The sequence below is a fragment of the Lithobates pipiens genome, unplaced genomic scaffold (genome assembly GCF_037356315.1).
Source record: "Lithobates pipiens isolate NorthernLeopardFrog02 unplaced genomic scaffold, aLitPip1_a1.2 Scaffold_19, whole genome shotgun sequence".
In the NCBI taxonomy this organism is placed as follows: Eukaryota; Metazoa; Chordata; class Amphibia; order Anura; family Ranidae; genus Lithobates; species Lithobates pipiens.
The window spans coordinates 357,522,730-357,544,877 of record NW_027507764.1 but is presented as its reverse complement, the minus strand read 5'-3'; the positions used below and the strand labels follow the sequence as shown (position 1 = coordinate 357,544,877).

General features: G+C 42.4%; 1 protein-coding gene across 1 annotated transcript in view; it reads left to right on the top strand.

The window, feature by feature from the left end:
- MCUR1 (mitochondrial calcium uniporter regulator 1) overlaps positions 1 to 20,988 on the top strand; it is a 63,362-nt gene extending 42,374 nt beyond the window's left edge. The window contains exons 8-9 of the mRNA XM_077492220.1: positions 11,693 to 11,807; positions 20,708 to 20,988. Coding sequence (XP_077348346.1) covers positions 11,693 to 11,807; positions 20,708 to 20,763 — 171 coding nt within the window. The 3' untranslated portion in view covers positions 20,764 to 20,988. The remainder of the gene's footprint in view (positions 1 to 11,692; positions 11,808 to 20,707) is intronic.
- The last annotated feature ends 1,160 nt before the right edge of the window (positions 20,989 to 22,148 follow it).

Genomic DNA, 22,148 nt, shown 5'->3' with positions numbered 1-22,148 from the left:
ATTGTACATTCACATCAGTCCCTACCCTCAAGGAGCCTACAACCTAAGGTCCCTAACACACATTCATACATACTAGGGCCAATTTAGACAAGCTCCAATTAACCTACCAGCATGTATTTAGCTTTAGAGTCTTATGCCTTGTACACACAAAATCCGTCAGATTTTTTTCCGACGGCACATGATCGGATTTTCCAACAAAAAGATCCGATCGCACATTTTCCGTCGGAAAATCCGACCGTGTGTACAGGGCATTAGAATGATGATGTAAACTCTAAAGAAATATATAAGCCCTGAGAATGATGCTGGGAGCTTCCATCTTGGATGTGTTAATAGCCCCAGCAGGATCATAGGTGTCTCTCTAGTACTCCCCTTTACTCTTCACTTCTCCCTTGGCAGCAACAGTAGGGTCAAGAGAGCTGGATTAGCTGGGCCAGCATAGAGCGTAATCGCACACTCCTAGAAGAGGAGAGAGCTGTGACATGCAAGGAGGGAGGGTGCTCTGCTAGGAGATCAACTCTTAAGTAATGTGTAAAAAAAATATATATATATATATATATTAGATTATATATTTTATATAATATAATTTTTTTTTTTGGGTTGCACCTATACCACTTTTTTTTTTTTTTAAGACTGAGTACAAGTATCGATACTTTTTTTCAAGTACTCGCCGATACCAATTACCGAAATTTTTTATTTATTTTTTTAATGTCAAGTGACTGTTTTCAAAGCATAATACAGACTAATGATATCTTCTTTATAATTAGGAATTCTGCACTGATAGGTGGAACTTATGGACACTAATAGGTGACACAGATGTGGCACTGACTGATGGACACTGATTTGAAGCACTGATGGGTGGCACGTACTGATGGGCACTAATTGCTGGCGCTGATAGGTGACACTGACTGATGGCCACTTATTTGGGGCACTGATAGGTGGCTAGTATCGGGGAAACCCTAACTTGTTCTTCAAGGAGAAAATCCTAACCCTAACCAGAAACCCTAACGTGGAAAACCATAACCCTAAACTTGTTCTTCAAGGGGAGAACTAATGGGGGCAACTATGTTTGATCAAGTCGGGGGTAAAGCTCAATGGTGGGGTCATCTAACCCTAATGGGAAACCATAACACTTCCCATAACCCTAAACTTGTTCTTCAAGGGGAAAACCCTAATCCTAACCATAACCCTAATGGGAAACCCTAACTGGAAACCATAACACTTACCAGAGCCCTAAACGTTTTCAAGGTGAAAACCCTTACAATAACCCTAAACTTGTTCTTCAAGGGGAAAACCCTAACCATGTTTAAGTCCGTGGTGAAGCTCAATGGTGGGGTCACGAAATCTAACAATATATAGGTCAAATTCCAATTATAATTTGGCTAACAGCAATGCTAAGGGTGTATTGGATTGAATCATGCTCATTAGGGGCATATAAATGGTCTATGAAGCATAGAAAGCAATTACAAGTTAAAAAATAAAAAATAATTTGTGTTTTTCTCATCATTTGCTAGAATTTTTAAGTTTTGTAATGTTAAAAAATAGGACACCTGTAAAAACGCTTATAAATGAAATTGCAGTACCGGCATTCTGCCGCGCTTAGCGGCATTTTGCGTCTGAAACTTCGGAAAATTCAGCATCTGAACTCTTTTTTGCTTTCAAGGAAAAGCCTATAAACGCAATTGCCTAAAAATGACATTAAATTAACCTTTGTACATGTACACATAATATAACATTGGATGAGTTCAGGGGAAGCTGAAAAAAGCAGCCAACTGCTGAACAGCCATTTTAAAAGCAGCAGTGTACATGAAGCCTTAGGCCGCGTACACACGCGCGGACTGTTCGCCCAACTTTGTCCGCTGAACAGTGTTTGGGCGGACAGTCCGCTCGTGTGTCGGCTTTCAGCGGACAGTTTCAGCGGACAGTTTGACGAACAAGGTTTTTCGGAAATTCCGTAAAACTGTCCGCTGAAACCTTGTTTCAGCGAACAGTCCGCCCGTGTGTAGGCTTGTTCGTCAAACTAAGTTCCGCACATGCTCAGAAAGGATTTACACGCCGAAAGTTATAATGCAGTGTATAGGACGTCGTATTTTTCGTCCCGTCGTACGTGCCGTTCACGTCATCGCGCACGGTTTCAGCAAACTGTTCGTTCGTCGTGTGTGGCCATGTCCGTCCATGCTAATTTTGAGCGGACTGTTTGCCGAAACTGTTGGGCCGCGTACACACGCGGGGACTGTTCGCTGAAACTTTGTTCGTCAAACAGTTGCCGCAACAGTCCGCTCAAAATTTGCATGAGCGGACTTGCCCACACATGAGCGGACTGTTTCAGCGAACTGTTTGCCAAACAGTTCGCTCAACTTTTGAAATGAACGGACTCGCCCACGTAATGCGGAGGCAAGTCCGCCCATTTCGAGCGCGTGTACAGGTAGGCGGGGCCCGCGAAGGAGACGTCGCGGGCACCGCCGCCTGGAATGAACTTAAAGGGGAACCCCAACGCCGAAAAAAATCGGCGTGGGGGTTCCCCCAAAGTCCACAACAGACCCTTGTCCGAGCACGCTACCCGGCCGGCCAGGAAAGGGGGGGCGAGCGAGCGCGCCCCCCCCCTCCTGAGCCGTACCAGGCCGCGTGCCCTCAACATGGGGGGTGCCTTGGGGAAGGGGGGGCCGCGCGGCCCCCCCACCCCAAAGCACCTTGTCCCCATGTTGATGAGGACAAGGGCCTCTTCCCGACAACCCTGACCGTTGGTTGTCGGGGTCTGCGGGCGGGGGGCTTATCGGAATCCGGGAGCCCCCTTTAAGAAGGGGGCCCCCGGATACCGGCCCCCCACCCTATGTGAATGAGTATGGGGTACAATGTACCCCTACCCATTCACCTGTAAAATAAAAGTACCCCAAAAAAAAACACAACACACGAGAAAAAATATTTTATTGCACAGCTCCGGGGGTCTTCCGTCTTCGGGGGGTCTTCTCGCCGGACTCCTCCGCTATCTTCGTGTAGCTCTTTTGCTAGCGGAGGAGTCCGGCTTTCTTCCTCCCCGCCGCCGGCCTCTTCTCCCGACTTCGGGGGTCTTGTCCCCCTCTTCGGTTCTTCTGCCGGGCCACCGCGCCTTCTTGTAGCTCTTTTGCAGGCGGTGGCCCGGTCTTCTGTCGCCGCCGCCTTCCGTTCTTCCGCCGGGCCACCGCGCCTTCTTATAGCTCTTTTGCAGGCAGTGGCCCGGTCTTCTGTCGCCGCTGTCGCCGCCTTCCGTTCTTCTTCTTCTTCTTGTTCTTCTTCTTCTCCAGGAAATGTTGACACGACGCTCTCTCCGGCCGGAATGCCAGAGCCGCCCTGCGCTGCCACTTATATAGTGACAATGGGGCGGTGTCACATGGTATATGTCACATGGGTTGGTCACATGGGTTGATGTCACATGGTGACCCCGCCCCCTTCCGATGTCATAGTCCCCATGTGACATCAACCCATGTGACATATACCATGTGACACCGCCCCATTGTCACTATATAAGTGGCAGCGCAGGGCGGCTCTGGCATTCCGGCCGGAGAGAGCGTCGTGTCAACATCTCCTGGAGAAGAAGAGGAAGAACAAGAAGAAGAAGAAGAACGGAAGGCGGCGACGGCGACAGCGGCGACAGAAGACCGGGCCACCGCCTGTAAAAGAGCTATAAGAAGGCGCGGTGGCCCGGCAGAAGAACGGAAGGCGGCGGCGACAGAAGACCGGGCCACCGCCTGCAAAAGAGCTACAAGAAGGCGCGGTGGCCCGGCAGAAGAACCGAAGAGGGGGACAAGACCCCCGAAGTCGGGAGAAGAGGCCGGCGGCGGGGAGGAAGAAAGCCGGACTCCTCCGCTAGCAAAAGAGCTACACGAAGATAGCGGAGGAGTCCGGCGAGAAGACCCCCGAAGACGGAAGACCCCCGGAGCTGTGCAATAAAATATTTTTTCTCGTGTGTTGTGTTTTTTTTTTTGGTACTTTTATTTTACAGGTGAATGGGTAGGGGTACATTGTACCCCATACTCATTCACATAGGGTGGGGGGCCGGTATCCGGGGGCCCCCTTCTTAAAGGGGGCTCCCGGATTCCGATAAGCCCCCCGCCCGCAGACCCCGACAACCAACGGCCAGGGTTGTCGGGAAGAGGCCCTTGTCCTCATCAACATGGGGACAAGGTGCTTTGGGGTGGGGGGGCCGCGCGGCCCCCCCTTCCCCAAGGCACCCCCCATGTTGAGGGCACGCGGCCTGGTACGGCTCAGGAGGGGGGGCGCGCTCGCTCGCCCCCCTTTCCTGGCCGGCCGGGTAGCGTGCTCGGACAAGGGTCTGTTGTGGACTTTGGGGGGACCCCCACGCCGATTTTTTTCGGCATTGGGGTTCCCCTTTAAGTCCATTCCAGGCGGCGGAGCCCGCGACGTCTCCGTCGCGGGCCCCGCCTACCTTTACACACGCTCGAAATGAGCAGACTTTCCTCCGAGCGGGAACAGTTTGCTCATTTCGAAAGTAGCCTACACACGGGCGGACTGTTCGCTCAAACAAAGTTTCAGCGGACAGTTTTTCGGAATTTCCGAAAGACTTTGTCCGTCAAACTGTCCGCTGAAACTGTCTGCTGAAAGCCCACACACGGGCGGACTGTCCGCTGAAACACTGTTCAGCGGACAAAGTTGGGCGAACAGTCCGCCCGTGTGTACGCGGCCTTAAAGTCCCAAAAGTTTAAAACCATTTCAAATAAACACAGACACACATAAAGCTCCCCAGCAGAACAAGATAAAAAATGTAGGGCAAAGTGCATGCTTATCTATCTGTATTCACGGTTAAGTAAGGTCACAGTCCTTAAGAGGGACTGTCCTGCAATAATATTATCAGCAATCTTGTAGCTCAAACTAATGTGGGAAAAAAACATGATTTTTTTTTTTGGTATTGAATTTACACCTGCTTGTACATGTAGAAACAAAAAAAACCTTGGGAATGGAAATTTTAAAAGTGACACTGGAAACAGCAATGTATATATAAAAAAAATATAACGTTTATTGAATATGATACAAAACATTCATAGGTTAAAAATAATTTCATGTGGAATATACAAATCCAGATAGAATATTAGTTAGATACATATACAAAAAACTCTTTATAAGACCCAACGATTGTTTCTGGCTTGATGCCCTTCTTCAGGGGATAACAAACATATAATGATAAATAGGACAGGGTATAATTAGCACCCCAAAAAAGCCCACTATACAACAGACTGCATCCTGGTGTGGAAAAAGGATCAAAGTAATTCTATGGTCCCAGGAGTATGCCTATATGCCTATGGATGCAAATAAATAGCTAACGTAATTGCCCAAAAAGTCCGCTAGAGTAACCAGGTACAAGAGTAGCAAACAGCCTATTTACCTGATTGTTTGTTTGTAAGGCAAAGACTGAGTAGATATGCTTCCGCAGTGGGAGCCATCACAGCTAACATGTATTTACTGCTAGACTGTTTAAATAAGAAGCCGGGACGCCGTAGCGTGCGCAGTGTTCTGAAAAGGCGTAGTGTCGTCATTGTGACGGTAGATAACAAACGTCACATGTAGATGATGCGCCCGTATGTGTGATGGCGTACTGTCACCAAGACAACAACTTGGCGTCATGACGTGAAAACATTGTGAAGAATTCCCAGTGGGATCATCCAGTAAAATGTATAAAAAAAAAAATAACCCAAAATTGCATGATAATGTGGTGGAACACTTTGCAAATAATAACTAAAAAACAGCGATGAGTATCCCAAATTTATAAGAAGGCAGAGGCCCTCTGCACAAGACGCGCACGGCATCACCCCAGGAAGGGAGTCAAGTCCTGCGCTAGATGTGCACCGACACAGATTCATGGCGTTGGCCATGAGTAAACAGGGATACTAACACCAATAGAATGGCACCCACATCCCTGGGTGAGCAAGGTGGGGCTTACTGAAAGCTGGAAATTAAGAGGATCTCTATCTATATTATATATAATGTGTAAGTATGTGTGTGTGTGTAAAAATAATAAGGGGGCAAAGAAACAAGGGTAAAGAGAGGCAGAAGAACAAACCAACACACAATCAAAAAATCTAAAAGGTCAAAGAAACCCAAACCATATCCAAGTGGACAATAGAAAAGTAGTGATAAAAATTATCAAAACATCCTAGATCTAGCTTTAATCCACTATAAGGTAAGTGTTAGGGTGGAGAACATAAAAACAAGACAGCATGAAGAATGATGTCTTGGATTCTCATTCTTCCCAACCTCCTGAGGCAAAGCCTTCCAGGAAAGGGCAATAACTTATTACATCATTGAGACCAGGAGCTGACGTACCATTCAAAGTCACTATCCATCTCGTTTCTCGTTGTAACAAGATCCTATTCTAGTCACCTCCCTGGCTATTTGGGTGTATTCTATCCAATATAAGGAATTTAATTTTAGGAGCCCTACAGGTGTGAACATCTCTTACGTGGAGACCCAGGGGAAGTTCAGGACACAATTTTTTCATACTAGTAATGTCTTGATGCTCTTTTGTGGAACGGTTGTTTTGTTTTGCCCACATGGCACACCAACATGTAGACAACACCTATGGTTTTACAGTTTGCATAGTGGACTGGTTTGAAAAATCTATGATTAGGTAGGATCACATTATCACCAATATACATATACTGACATATATTGCAGCCGCCACAGAGAAAAGTGCCAGGACGTTTGCAAGAGTCAGTCCGGAATTCCCCTGTGAATTTGCTTTGTATTAGGGTATCCTTTTTAACCACTAGAGATCCGCGCTATAGCCAAATGATGGCTACGGCGCGGACCTCCTTTGCCGGGACTACGTCTACGATCCCGACCCCTTACCACGTGATCATCTGTCAGCCAATGACAGCTGATCATGTGATACAACGGAGCCGGTAATCGGCTATTTTTCCTCCTCGCGCTAACATTAGTCCCGATCACGGCCAGCTTACCAGTGCCCACCTGCCCCCTGCCAGTGCCACCTCAGGAATAAATAAGTGCCCCCGTCAGTGCCACCCATCAGTGCACATAGTGCCACCCAGCAGTGCCCACAGTGCCACACATCAGTGCCCACAATCTGCCTCCACAACGGTGCTGCACCCCAGTGCCACATATCAGTGTCATCTACCAGTGCCCAGCAGAGCCACCTATCAGTGCTACCTATCAGTGCCCATCAGTCCCATCTATCGGTACCTATCAGTGCCCCTTAGTGCCACCCATCCGTGCCACCCATCCATTCCCATCAGTACTGCCTTATCTGTGCCTATAGGTGCCACCTTATCTGTGCCTATTAGTGCTGCCTTAAATATGCCTATCAGTGCCCACCAGTGCAGCCTATCAGTGCCGCCTCATCAGCGCACTTCAATGAAGCAGAAAAATGACCTGTTTGCAAAATTTTATAACAAACTATTAAACATGATTTTTTATTTATTTTTTGCATCTTTTTTTGTTTGTTTAGCAAAAAATAAAACTCCCAGCTGTAATTAAATACCACCAAAAGAAAGCTCTATTTGTGGGAAAAAAATGATAAAAATTTCATTTGGGTACAGTGTTGTATGCCCGCGCAATTGTCATTCAAAGTGCATCAGCGCTGAAAGCTGAAAATTGGTCTGGGCAGGAGGGGGGTTTAAGTGCCCAGTAAGCAAGTGGTTAAAGATTTAGTTCTACGGTATGTAATGGACGGTTGGGGAGGCACAAAATAATTTAATAAAGGATCTATAGTTAACAGGTGCCAATACTTGAAGATTATCCTAATGATTTGATGATTTTGTTTAGTGTATCCCGTAATAATTCAAAGGTGTTAGACTTGGGTTCAATCATCTTCCTCACAGTTGTCTTTCCAGACAGCAAATCATGTCTTGACCTTTGGTTGGCCCTTTTGAAAGCCTTCTTTAGGCAAGTACGAGAATAGCCCCTCCAAAAGCAGACGATCTCTCTGGTCATCTGCTTCTTTTTGGAATGCTAGGTCATGTGTACATGTGTAAAGCTCTCTTTAAATCTATTTGTCCTAGTTTTAATCACCCTAAAACGTCTCCCAGATGTCAATAATTCAAAGACATGACAATCAGGATGAGTCTGATCTCAATATTTTCCTGCTCTACAAAGGCAACGAGTCTCGTATATATTTCTTCTAGAGAAACAAGTTCACGCCCTACACTTTTCTGTGCTGTTCGGACCACTCTCTTTAGAGCATTTTTGTCTGCCTGCGTACAACTAGGGATACCATACTAGAATACAATACATTAATGTACCCTCAATGGCAGAGTGATTGAAGGTCTCTAGTACCTTTCTTCCTAAGGAGTCGCAAAAAATATAAACGCTGTTGCGATTTTCTTAATGATGGCTTTAACGTTCATTGTCCATGATAAGTTTTCAGAAATATATGTTCCCAAAAACTTAAAGATGGAGACCCGCTCCACGCACACACCTTTAGTAAAACGCGGTGCTGATTCAGGCCTGTTCCTTCTGCAATCTACAATCCGTTCCTCCGTTCCTTTTTGGTTTTCCCTAGGTTTAAGATCAGGTTATTCGCTGTACACCATTCCACTATCCTATCAACCTCTCTCCTGTATCACTCTTCATCGTCTCCAGTGATACAACTGACTACAGTAGTGCAATCTGCAAACTTAACTATACTATTGGTCTCATAATAGAGGGTGCAGTCATACGTGTACAGCGCATAGAGAAAGGGACTTAACACTCAACCCTGCGGTGCTCCAGTACTTGGAGTACTTGGCAGAAACAAACTTATCCAATTTGACCACCTGTGAGCAATGGACCAAAAAATCCCTTATCCAAAAACAAATAAAGGGCGGCAAATCCAATTTTTCCATTTTTTCCATTTTTTTTTTTTCAGCCAACCAATCTGGAATGATGGTATTAAAGGTAGAGCTGTAATCTATAAACAACATCCAGATGACTAAGTGCCCCATGCAGAGCTAAAGCTATCGATATTCTGTCTCCACTCATTATATGCGTGGGAAAAATTATTTATCTCATATAATTACAGTAACGTTGGCAATAATTGTGTACAAAAGGATAATCCTAATCGGTGGTATAGAAACCACTCGGGTATTCATCTTAGATTGGGTCATATAATCCAAGTGGAACTAGATAGCTCAGCAAGTCTGACAGAAGAAACTATTAATTTCCTAGACTGGGTCCTTTTGTTTACATTAATATCCACTGATCATGTGCAGATGTATGGAACTTGGAATCATTCATAACATTTAAGTTGTAAAGCTTAATCACATGGGTGTAGGGGTGAAGCAATAATGATGGATTGCATCAGATGACTCCTGGTTTATAAACATGAATAGTCTACTCCCACGTTCTCCACTGCTGCACCTAAGAGATTATTATAGCAACAAAGACACAGAGTTCATATCAGTATATTCATAATATCTCCTGTACCATTCATGGAATGTGACCATGTAATACTATACAGCATAGTGGATCACAACAGAAGCAATAAATTCCATATGTAAGATAAGTGGAACTAGATGGCTCAGCAAGTCTACCTCAAGTTGGCAAGAATCTTTTGCTTCACTCTTTTGGTATAGATTGGTATCCACAAGTCATGCAGATGTATTGAACTTGATAATTCTGATCACTTATAGCATTATAATAGTGATGCTTATTTTTATAGGTACAGATTTGAAACATTGGTAAGGAACAGAACCAAATGGTTCCTAATACCTAAACATAAATTGTCAACTCCAGTCCAGTCAATGCCACTACTGCACTAAAAAAAAAAATGTAATGTATCTTGTGATGACAATAATGTAAAGTTTATGTATGTTGTAGTGTTCCCACAGTAATTATTGCTGGCCTTCTGAAAATACTAGTTACCTGGCTGTTATATATGGAGATCAAAGGCTCTGACTTGGCTTGATGAATGGCTGTTCTGGGACATTTAAAGTAGTGTTAAAGGGTTTGTAAAGGCATTTTTGTTTAAATAACAAATGTAGTAGTCCCGATTAAAAATTGCAGATCGCCGCCATTACTAGTAAAAAAAATAAAAATAAAAATGCTTATTGCGATTTTTACTATACACTGAAGACTTTCTCACAGTGGCACCTATATTGTACAGTTATGCAAAATCCTTACATTTTGACTGCATTAAAGCATGCAGTTTAAATATGGATGACCTAATACTGTAGTTGCACTGACCTATACATTATTTATTGTTGCTATAGTACATATTTCTTTCCCATTAAGCTAAGCACAGAAGCATTTCCAGTGACTGTCCATGTTATTGCACATAGTACTGGCACTGTACTGTTGTGTGGGCTAACTAGGTTCTGCCCTCACTGCTGGAATCGCAAGTACTTCATAAGGACTCTAATAAGTATGCAAGAGCAGCATTGTCACTGTAGGCTGCTTTCTTGATTTTGACTAAAAATACGTCCTCCTGTTCTCCTTTTCATTACATAGGGAGGAGGGCTTTTGTACTTCACAATCGATAGCTAGGAAGGCAGGTAACATTGTTTGAGATTTCAGTTCAGTGTACAGGTAGTTGCAAGGACATGAATTACAGCAAGATCAACTGGTATTTCTCTGTACTTGAATAAAATGATATACTTAATGTCCACAGATTCCATATACTGTAGCAGGCATCACTAAATGGTGGAATGGGATCTAGATCCAGACTGAGTGACAGTCTCATCCGGACCACCTTGGTCACATCACTCAGGAGTTTGGTCTCTAGCTCTTTTGTATGTACATCTTGCTGCTGTTTATTACCCCTAGCTGCCATGCTATCGTCCTTGCTGGACAGAGGGTGGGAGAGACAGCAGGACTGGATAGAGTGCAGGAGCAGCAAGTGGGTGATTGGTTGCTAGTATGCTGGGTGGTCCTAACAACCAATTGCCAACTTGTTAACAAGAAAGGTTGGGCAGCTCCCACCCTCTGTACAGACCTGCCCTATGTAGGATGGGGCTGAAAATGCTGCTGTGAGTGGGAAGGGGGTTTCAATGGGGAGGGGTGAATGGGGACATGAGGATGGTGCTTGGAAGGGGGCTGAGGACAGTGCTCTAAACTGGGGGTGATTGGGGGGGGTGAGGATAGTGCTCTGAACTGGGGGTGATTGGCGGGGTGAGGATAATGTGCTGAAGGGGGGGTTAAAGGGGGCAAGGGACACTAATGTGAAGGGGGAAGTGTTAAGGGGGGGCAAGGAATATCGATGTGAAGGGGGAACTGTGGCATAAAGGGGAAACTGTCATGTAAGGGGGGACTGAGGACAATGTTGTAAGAAGGGGACTGATATAAAAGGGGGGGGGGGGGCGGGGGGGCTTTCATGTGACGGATCTGCATTCTTGCACATACAATTTGGACTCCTGCTAGAAGAAACTTGTACTGATGTACTGATTTGACTTGTGTGCATCTTAATTTTATACCCCTGCAATATATGGATGCTGTGTGTGTCCCTTTTTTTTTTTTTCTTTACACTTGCCTGAGAAAAGAGCTATCCTCAGTGGAAACTCAGTGCAGCATCTGTGTGACATATTATTTTTTAGGCAAGTACATTAAACTCAAACAGGGTTCATTGCCCCAGAATGAATTTGCAGTAAAGGCTGTACTTACTAGAAGATATTGGGTTCGCTTGAGCCAAGTATAAAGGGCTGTAACAGAGACTCTTTAACATTGCTTACCATTTGAAGTTCTAGTTATTTAGTAATGTCTTTATTATTTGTAGCATGTCGATCAAGACAAAGGACTGACACAAACCAAAAGGAAGATTGACACAGAAGTAGCAGGCCTGAAAACTATGCTGGAATCGCATAAACTTGATACAATTAAATATCTTGCAGGTAAGTGGTCTTGACAGGTATTGTTTCTTGACTATATGTTGCTTTATTGGTCAGAAAAATTTTCCTAATCTTACATTACAGGACAAAGAATGAGTTTGCAGGTACATAGTTATGTTAGGTTAGGAGATTGGACACAGGCAAAACAATCCTGTAAGGACAGCCCAGTATAATAATTTTCACCCCCTATATACATGCTATTGTCCTAAGAGAAAGGACATCTTCTCTCTACTCCTATTAAATTTCTGCAACTGAGCGAGAAGGTGCTCGTTTTTTAGATTGGCTACTGCAATGGAGGCTGTACCCGAACCCTGCTGGTACAAATCAATGCCAGCCTGTAATATATCCTTTGCAAACTGAGCTCTGTGTTATAGTGCCTTGAAAAAGTATTCATACCCCTTGACATTTTCCACATTTTGTCATGCTACAACCAAAAACATAAATGTGTTTTATTGGGATTTTATGTGATGGACCAAAACAAAGTGGCGCATAATTGTGAAGTGGAAAGAAAATCATAAATGGTTTCCAAATCTTTTTAACAAGGATGTGAAAAAGTGTGCCATGCACAGCCCCCCTGTGTCAATACATTTGTAGGACCACCTTTCACTGCAGTTACAGCTGCAAGTCTTTTTTGAGTGTGTCTGTACCAGCTTTGCACATCTAGAGTGAGATTTTTGCCCATTCTTCTTTGCAAAATAGCTCAAGCTCTGTCAGGATGGAGAGCATCTGTGGACAGCAATTTTCCCAAGGCGTCTTTCAGGACAGCACCTGAGAGATGGTGACTTCTCCCTCGGACCATAGGAAACACCTTCTTCCTCCAGAACTTTAAAGGGAGGCACCTCCCTACCATACCTCCGCCAAAGTGATGGCAGAAGCCTTAGCTCTGCTTCATCTTCAGGGAATCACAGTAATTCCTTATTTAGAGAATCTATTTTTGCCACTCAAGGGAGGAATTGCAGAGAAATTTAGGCAGAGCACACATCCATTTGGAGTCTCTGGGATGTTTTTTTAACTTCCAAAGATCTTACCTAGACCCATCTCAGGAGATTTGGTTTCTAGGTTATCTAATAAATTCTGTGGATTCTTTAGAGACGGACAGGATTCACGATACAATGTCGGTACTGCAGACCAACTAGCAGCTGACGGTAAGACAGGTTATGTCAGCTTTGGGTGTTCTGACTTCATCAATGCCGGGCATTCAGTGGGCAAGACTACACCTTCAGGTGCCTGCAGGATTTTCTCCTGAGATTATGGGATCACGATTTGGAATCCCTAGAAACAGAGGTAAAAATTCCAACTCAGGTGAAAAGGTCACTAGTTGGTGGAATAGGCATGATATCCTATCAAAGGGTTTAGTCTGGGCTTTTCCAGTCGAGAAAAGACTGACAACCGATGCCAGCTCCTGGGGTTGGGGCGCCCACCTAGGAAAGAGTTTCACTCAGGGAAGTTGGTCCAAGAAAGAGGCAACAAGGTCCTCAAACTGGAGAGAGTTCAAGGCGATCGCCTTATCTCTAATGGCATTTGCTCAGGATCTTCACTCTCAGCATGTTCGGATACTAATGGACAATGCCAAGGCAGTGGCTTATATAAACGGGCAATGCACCCCAACTTGTCAGTTATCTGCAGCTGCTGAGTGTTTTCTGGCAGTGGGGGGGGGGGGGGGGTGCCACTGTTAGAATACAATATGCCTGCAAGTTGAGGGCTCAGTCTACCTTGTTTGTGTAGACAGAAGAATCTACCTTTTTTATTTCCTTTTTTTTTTAACAGTAAAAACTTTATTAAAAGTTTACAAAATTCCGTATTGGTTATCAAAAAGTGTTAGCATATTTATTTATAGTTTGTCTGGTTAAAATCCATCTAGTTCAAGTATAGTACAGTAATACAACTGGCTGGCTTTCTTGTGCATCATCTTTAGAAAAGGCTTCCTTCTGGGACGACAGCCATGCAGACCAATTTGATGCAGTGTATGGTCTGAGCACTGGAAGGCTGTATACTGTATATGGTCCAGGGTCAGAGGTATCTTTAGTGCCTTAGCCACCCTGGTTGTGACTTGTTGCCAATAATCAAATAGCAAGGACAGTTCCACACCATATGATAGAAAGTGCCTATGTGTGACATTTGTTGCAGAGGGAAAAGGAGTGGGATCAATGTGATGCAGTCTCTGGGAGGTATTCTAGATCGTATGTAAGAATTCAACTGTATACATTTTATCCTTAGATGATATCATCCATTTGGTCTATTGGCCCACCACATCTTCTTATTCCTCTTCAGAAAGAGAGAATGTTTGTTTTTTCCACTTTTGAAAAAGAAAATGAGTCTTGGCACCATGGTGAGCTATAAAGGTAGAAGCTGAAGAAAAAGGGCTTGTCAAGATCAGGGCCCTTAAAGTCTAAGTACACCTTTTTTTTCAGGCAGAATTTCCCTTTTCATAATAAATAGAAGCCTTTTCTAATGTTTTTTTCTGCTCAAGCCATCCCAGTGTGTTTGTCTCTCACTTAACTTATCCACCGATGCTTTCAATCGTCACTTTTTTGTGTTTTTGCTTCCTGTAGATCATCTCCCATCATGTACTGTCTTAGTGCATCAAAGAATAGGGCATGCTTACCAATCTGGTCCACACCACCTCTTGTTTTATTTTCACCCACCTTCTGTACAATCTCCTTTTTAGATCTACCATCAGCTGTGTATAGTTACATAGTACATAGTTACATAGTAGGTGAGGTTAAAAAAAGACAAGTCCATCAAGTCCAACCTATGTGTGTGATTATATGTCAGTATTACATTGTATATCCCTGTATGTTGCGGCCGTTCAGGTGCTTATCTAATAGTTTCTTGTAACTATCGATGCTCCCCGTTGAGACTACCGCATGTGGAAGGGAATTCAACATCCTTACCACTCTTACAGTAAAGAACCATCTACGTAGTTTAAACTGGTTGTAAACCTTTACAGCCACTTTAAACTACAGGCAAGCCTATATTTAGGTTTACCTATAGCTGCACTGGATATCTCCTAAACTTGCACGGTTTAGGAGATATCCCTGTATTTGCATGTGCCAATGTCATCGGGCACATGCGCACTTAAGCCAACTGAAGCAATGGCACGTACATGCCTTTGCTTCAGTTAGCCTGTCTCGTTCCTGGTGGCTCCTGGCCAATCACAGGGCCCGAGCAGTGATACCCGGAAGCAAGTCCCCAGGGAGATGTCGGCCGCCAGAGCAGTGAAGGACCACTGCGGGGGCTTTGATCTCATCATTCATAATGAGCTAGTATGCTATGCATATTAGCTCATTATGTCTTTATCTTGCAGGTTTTTTTTTTGGTAGCTTAAAACGGGTTTACACAACCACTTTTTTAAATTGAACCTCTTTTCTTCAAATTTTAATGAGTGGCCACGAGTCTTGTTAAACTCCCTTCTGCAAAAAAGTTTTATCCCTATTGTGGGGTTACCAGTATGGTATTTGTATATTGAAATCATATCCCCTCTCAAGCGTCTCTTCTGAGAGAGAGAGAGAATATGTTCAGTGTTCGCAAACCTTTCCTTATAACAAATATCCTCCAGACCTTTTATTAGCTTTGTTGCCCTTCTTTGTACTCCATTTCTAGTACATCCTTCCTGAGGACTGGTCCCCAGAACTGGATAGCATACTCTAGGTGCGGCCGGACCAGAGTCTTGTAGAGTGGGAGAATTATGGTTTTTATCTCTGGAGTTGATCACCTTTTTAATGCATGCCAATATTCTGTTTGCTTTGTTAGCAGCAGCTTGGCGTTGCATGCCATTGCTATCATCTACTAGGACCCCCAGGTCCTTTCCCATCCTAGATGCCCCCCAGAAGTTCTCCGCCAGTGTATAGATTGCATTCATATTTTTGCCACCCAAATGCATTATTTTACATTTTTCTACATTGAACCTCATCTGCCATGTAGTTGCCCACCCCATTACTTTGTTCAGATCTTTTTGCAAGGATTCCACATCCTGCAGAGAAGTTATTTCCGTGCTTAGCTTAGTATCGTCCACAAATACAGTGCAAGGGCCAGTGCAAGGACCTGTCTGGTTTGATACAAATTGAATAGATTAGACGGAAAAACTCAGCTGTCAAGCCTCGTTCACATGGATTTCTTTTTTTGGGGGGGGGGGGGGGGCATTTTGGAGCATTTCCACTCATCACACATAGGGCAGCCCATTCACTTGAATGCCCCAAAAAAACGATTTTTAGAGCAGAGACTGTTGCAGTTTTTACCATGCTTTTTACCATGACATGTCAAATCCCATGCCAAATCGCATCAATGTTAACCTAGACTAAAGCGACAAACGGGGCTGCCTGTCCATACAGTATGTAGATTTAGGGAGCAAAATCATTTAATACATTTGCCCTGCCACCAGGGAAAGAGGGAGAGCAGACCAGACCTTGCATGTAGATTTATGTTGAGTTATAAGGAGAGTGCCATTAAGATCGAAGAAAGACCTAGGTTCAAGAGAGATATAGATACCTAGGTACCTTTTTTAAAGTGCTGATCTTATTGCAAGGAGGTAGTACTAGTCACCTGTGTTGCAAATGTATTCATGGGAAAGGGAATGGATTTAGACTTTTTAGATTTAATTTTTTGTTTTTTTTACCACTTACTGCTTGTCTTATTGCAAAATAACGACCGGGCAGGACTTGTGGTGGCACTGCAGATGCGTTCTGATCATTGTACCAGCCCACTGCCAGTACCATGTGATTGCTGTAACCAGTAACCGCAGATCACATGACCGTTTTAAACAATTACTAGTTTATAATTTTCACATAAGTGGGGAGAGTTATATTATTAGCACTAAGTTTGGAGGTCAGAAACCTCCCTGTACATACAACATAGTGTAATAAGGAACGAGGGATTTTTTTTAGGAAGGAAAGTTACATACATATATAGGGGTGTTCTCCTTTTTTCCTCTCCCTTATTTTGTTGTATTTATTGGTTTTCCTTCTCTTTGGGATTATTATTTTACCTCAATAACTAGCACACAAATAGATGACATAGAGAGGCAGATGTACCAGCTTTATCATTTTTTTCATATTTAAACACCTGTTAAATAAGGCTGGGTCACCTGATAGAAGGAATAGGTAACAGAATAGAGGTAGCGCCACTAGCCCAGTTTTAGATTAACATAGCAAATTTACACTGTTATACAAGCTGTACACTCACTACTTTACAATGTAGCAAAGTGTAATTTCTTCAATGTTGTCACATTAAAAGATATAATAAAATATTCACAAAAATGTGAGGGGTGTACTCACTGTTATTTTTATTTATTTTTTCCAAAGTTTTCGATTATTTTATTTTCTTCTTTTTTTTTTTTTGCTAAATAAACAAAACATCCCAGTAATGATTAAATACCACCAAAATAAATCTCCAAGAAAGATCCAAATTGGTTAAGTTTGCAGTGTAGCAACCAGGGAGGACTTGGCATCATTTAGATAAAATAACACATCAGCATATAATGAGTTTGTCCTCCAATGCCCCAACACACAGACCACATATATGTGGATCGATGCAAGCAAGGGTACACAGGTTCATGACTTGAGCAAAAAAAACCTGGGTGCAGGGAATATCCCTGTCTTGTACCCCTGTTTAGGGAAAAGGGAGTCAAGAGGGTATTGTTGGCAAAGATCCTGGCTGAAGGGCCCGAATAGAGATGCTTAATAATCCACTGGATAAAGTTGGATCCAAAACGAAATTTAGATAAGGTTGTCCAAGGAAATGGCCACACTAATTGATTCAAATGTCTTTTCGGCATCCAAAGAGGCAACAAACCTGGTGCCAATATTGTCGTGTTGAGCCAAGCAAAATCACATTCTTTTCTCCAAGATAAACCCAGATTGGTTTTTATGCACAAGGGTGGTAATAACCAAGTTCAATCTAGTAGCCAGGACCTTTTGCCAAGTTTTTGGCTCCACCATTCAAAAGGGAGGAGGAACACCTATCACACATCATCTCTTCCTGGTTTACGAATTACCACTCCATTTATATTTGGAAAGCATGTGTGAGTGTTGCATGACATAATGCACGTAGTACTCTGTTGGAAGTGCATCTGCTTCAAAAGTTTTACCAGACTAGATAGATGTAATTGTATAGAGAAACTCATCCTGGGGGATATATGCCTATAGCTCAGCGCATTTTATAGGAGAGAGAGAGTGGGCAGCAAAATATAAAGTAAGTGTCTACGTTGTAGAGTAGGCTACTGTAGTGGTATAGAGGTTGCAATAAAATGAGGCAAACTGGCTATTAAGCATAGGACATTGGTTTAGCAACTGATTGCTTGCTTGGTTGTCTAGAGAGCAATCTCAACCATTTCATTTCTAGTGGTGCAAGACAAGACGCTCTTTGTGAGAAGAATCCTATTTTTTTTTTATTTTTTTGGATGAGGGTTTGGCTGTGGGTACCATCAAGGGTTAAGTCTCAGCTGTAAGGATTCTTCTTTAGAGACAACTTGCCTCTTGCTCCTTAGTGAAGACCATTGTACAGGGTGTTGCTCACATCGTTCTCCCTGTATACAGCAGTATATTCTCCAGTGACTCTGTGGTAACTCGACCTGACTCTTTCATCTCTTCAAAGACTGTCATTTTAATCTATTAGGGATATTCATCTGTCTATTCTTAGAGATATTCCCCTGTCTTTGGCCTTTTCTTTATCACCATCACTTCTGCAAGGTGAGTTTTTGAGTTGGTGACCTTAACAAGGTGGTTTTGAGGTCCAATGCTGCTTTTGTTTTATTTCCAAGGTGGTTTCTTTTTTTTCTATCTTAACCAGTCTGTCCTGCTTCTAAACATCCTAAGGGGATTTCCCCTTCTTTGTATGGATGTGTTACATGCTGCTAAGCTGGCCATAGATGGTGTGATATATTTTTTTTTCCTGCAACCACAGATTGAGCTCTTGCGTTCTCTGGCAAGAACAGTGTTTATTGCTAGCAGCCAAAATTGCTTGGAAAATCCGACAGGCTGGTTGTACCTAAATTGGTTGATTGAACAATCAATTTGGGTAAAATCGGCCTGTCCATACATGGTTGATGACTGGCTTTAGATTTTATCTCTTAGCTACTGCTCCCTTTCAACAGTCAGACCCTTTGTCATTCCTGAAGGTCCCCATAGGTGCCAGCCTGCTTTTAGTTCCACTATCACCAAGTGGATTCCACAACCCATCATTCAAGCTATTGACCTCAAGGGCAAGATTGCCTGTCAAATAACATTCCAGTTGATCAGTTAGTGCTTCATGGACTGTTTACTATTCGGCATCTGTTTCTCAAATCTGGAAGGCTGCCACCTGGTCTTCTGTTCACACACTTGTTTTACTAGGTGGATGTTCTGGCCTCACCTGATGCCAGCTTTGGTTGTAAGGTTCTTCAGGCAGCTCTATTGAGCCGCCACTGTTGACCTATTGGCATTTGTATCCTTTATTTGCCCTGTTGCTGCTCACCCCTCAGTTGGACTGTTTTTTTTTTTTTTTTTTTTTTTTTTACATCCCTGTGTACCTGAATACGCATCCTGTGTCCTTGTATGATTGACCTACCATAAAATCCCTTTCTTGGAGTACATTATGTGATACAGTTTCCTCCCCTCTGTTTTTATGATCAACTAATACTATTGTTTGCTAACAAAACTGAGGCAAGATTAGAGTCTAAAGGGCTTATACCAGGCTGACTTGTGTAGCCTTGTTTTGCCAGTGTTCAATCTCCTGAAGGCAGCAGAATAATCCTATGTACCTGAATACTTATCTGGTGTCCCGTAATGTACTCCAAGAAAAAGATTTCACGTTAAGTAAAAAAAAAAATGATTTTTTTTGGTACTTGCACATCTGGGTATGCCCATATTTATTTGAAGCAAAATATTAGAAGTTTATTGTAGAAAATAGCTTGTCCTTTTTTTGTGGCTTTTATTTCCTTGTGGAATTTGTTTTATTTATACACATATTCTCCTATAAATACACAAGATGTTAGGTTTTTTTTTCTTTTCTTTTAAACCCATACTAGCTTCGGGCATTGGTGTGAACTGGTGCCATTGAAAACCAAACTTGCTTTTTTTTTTCTAGTGTGTTGGAAAAAAAGGGTTTGTTACATTTTATTGCAGCACATTACAGTGTCCTGCAGTGGTCATTGTAAGCATAAAAGTATAAAAAAAGAAAAATGCTGCACAACATTTGTTAAAAACACATGACAAAATCATATATTAATGCGTTATGAACATATGAATGCATGACCTTTATGTGTGAAACTTAAACTATCTCTGTTTTTATGTCACTGATAAGAGAACTATAAATGTATCTATAGGTTTCATGAGTCAGTACAAAGTCTGGTCAGTAACTTATAGAAACCAATGAAATTTAGGCTTAGTGATGTTGAATTATGTAAAGATTTGGTTGGAAATGGATAAATAGGTGATGTTTGAAAAACGCACTCAGAAGTTTGAAGGGATATGGAAAAAATGGATAGATGCATCACGTTCTAATTTTAATTTAAACCCTTAATTAAGGTTTGAATATTTTTTTTTTTTTTTTAGAGGTAGGAGAAGGCCTGTCAAAGAGTTTTCTTATATACTATCTGTTCCAGGGTATTTCCGAATTTTTTTTATTAAATTTTTTTTTTTTTATAACTGTGAATATTTTGGGAAAATTAGATGTGTCAAATGTACCAATGCTGATACTGTTTGGAATGGTGATTTACATTTTTTTTGTTTGTTTGTTTTTATTGGTTGCTTTTTGTCTGTTATAAATTTGTTATAAAAATGTCAAAAGTAAAAGCTGGGGGAAAAATAAATTGCTTGGTATGGGTTACTGCACTGTGTACATTGCTCATCGCTAGCTGTGTGTACATTACACTGTGAGTAATTTTATGACTTTTAAGCTTGTGGTTTTTGTTTTTTTTTCCCTAACAGGTTCTGTATTTACATGCCTTACAATAGCTCTTGGATTTTATCGTTTGTGGATGTAACACCTGCCAATATGTTAAATTTTTATACATCATAATCCACTGTGTTATTTTAAAAACAAAGGAGATATGATGGATTCAGTGGCAACCAAGTATTTATTTTGAAATGCAGCTGCATGACCAAAGAGTGAGAAACGACCACACATTTTATTTCACAACAAGATATTATATTTAGTCAAGTGAATGTTTTTCCGTCCATTCAATAAAAAAAAGTGTCATACCAACAAATGTGTTTTATTTCCAGAAATAGAAATGCTGTCAAAACATTTTTTTTTAAGAGTAAATGTGTGTTTTATGTTCTTTTCAGTCATGGAATGCTTACTAACTAGAAACTGTTAAAGGAGTTGTAAAGTCTTGAGGTTTTTCACCTTATGCATTTTTCACCTTAATGTATAGAATGCATTAAGGCCTTCCTTTTACTTACCTGAACTCGATCATTCCAGCATTGAAAACAAGCCCAGCAGCTCCAGCCATTGTCTTGGGTCCTCACTGGATATATTGATAGCTCCCGCTGCTGTCCTGTTGCTGCATTGGATATCAAATCCAATGATACGGGAACTGGGGGACGTGGGGCCGAGTCCTGCTGTCTTTGTCAATGAATGCAGCAACTGGACTCGGTAGTGCGCCCACATGGAAATCTGTTCTCCATGGGGAACTCGCTGAAGAGGAAGCCATGAGCGCCACTGGGGGCCCCTAGAAAAGGAGCAAAACCCATGCACAGAGCAGGTAAGTATGACATGTTTGTTATATATATATATATATATATATATATATATATATATATATATATATATAATTTTTTTTTTTTTTTTTTTTTTTAAATTAACCTTTTACAATTACTTTAACCACTTGCTTACTGGGCACTTAACCCCCCCCCTCCTGCCCAGACCAATTTTCAGCTTTCAGCGCTGATGCACTTTGAATGACAATTGCGTGGTCATACAACACTGTACCCAAATGAAATTTTTATCATTTTTTTCCCACAAATAGAGCTTTCTTTTGGTGGTATTTAATTACAGCTGGGAGTTTTATTTTTTGCTAAACAAACAAAAAAAATGCAAAATAAAAAAAAATAAAAAATCATGTTTAATAGTTTGTTATAAAATTTTGCAAACAGGTCATTTTTCTCCTTCATTGAAGTGCGCGGATGAGGCGCACTGATAGGCTGCACTGGTGGGCACAGATAAGGCGGCACTGATGGGCAAAGATGGGCACAGATAAGATGGCACGGATGGGTGGCACTAAGGGGCACTGATAGGTGGCACTGATGGGTGGCACTGATGGGTGGCACTGATGGGCACTGGTAGATGACACTGATGGGCACTGATATGTGGCACTGGGGTGCAGCACCGTTGTTGAGGCAGATTGTGGCACTGTGGGCACTGCTG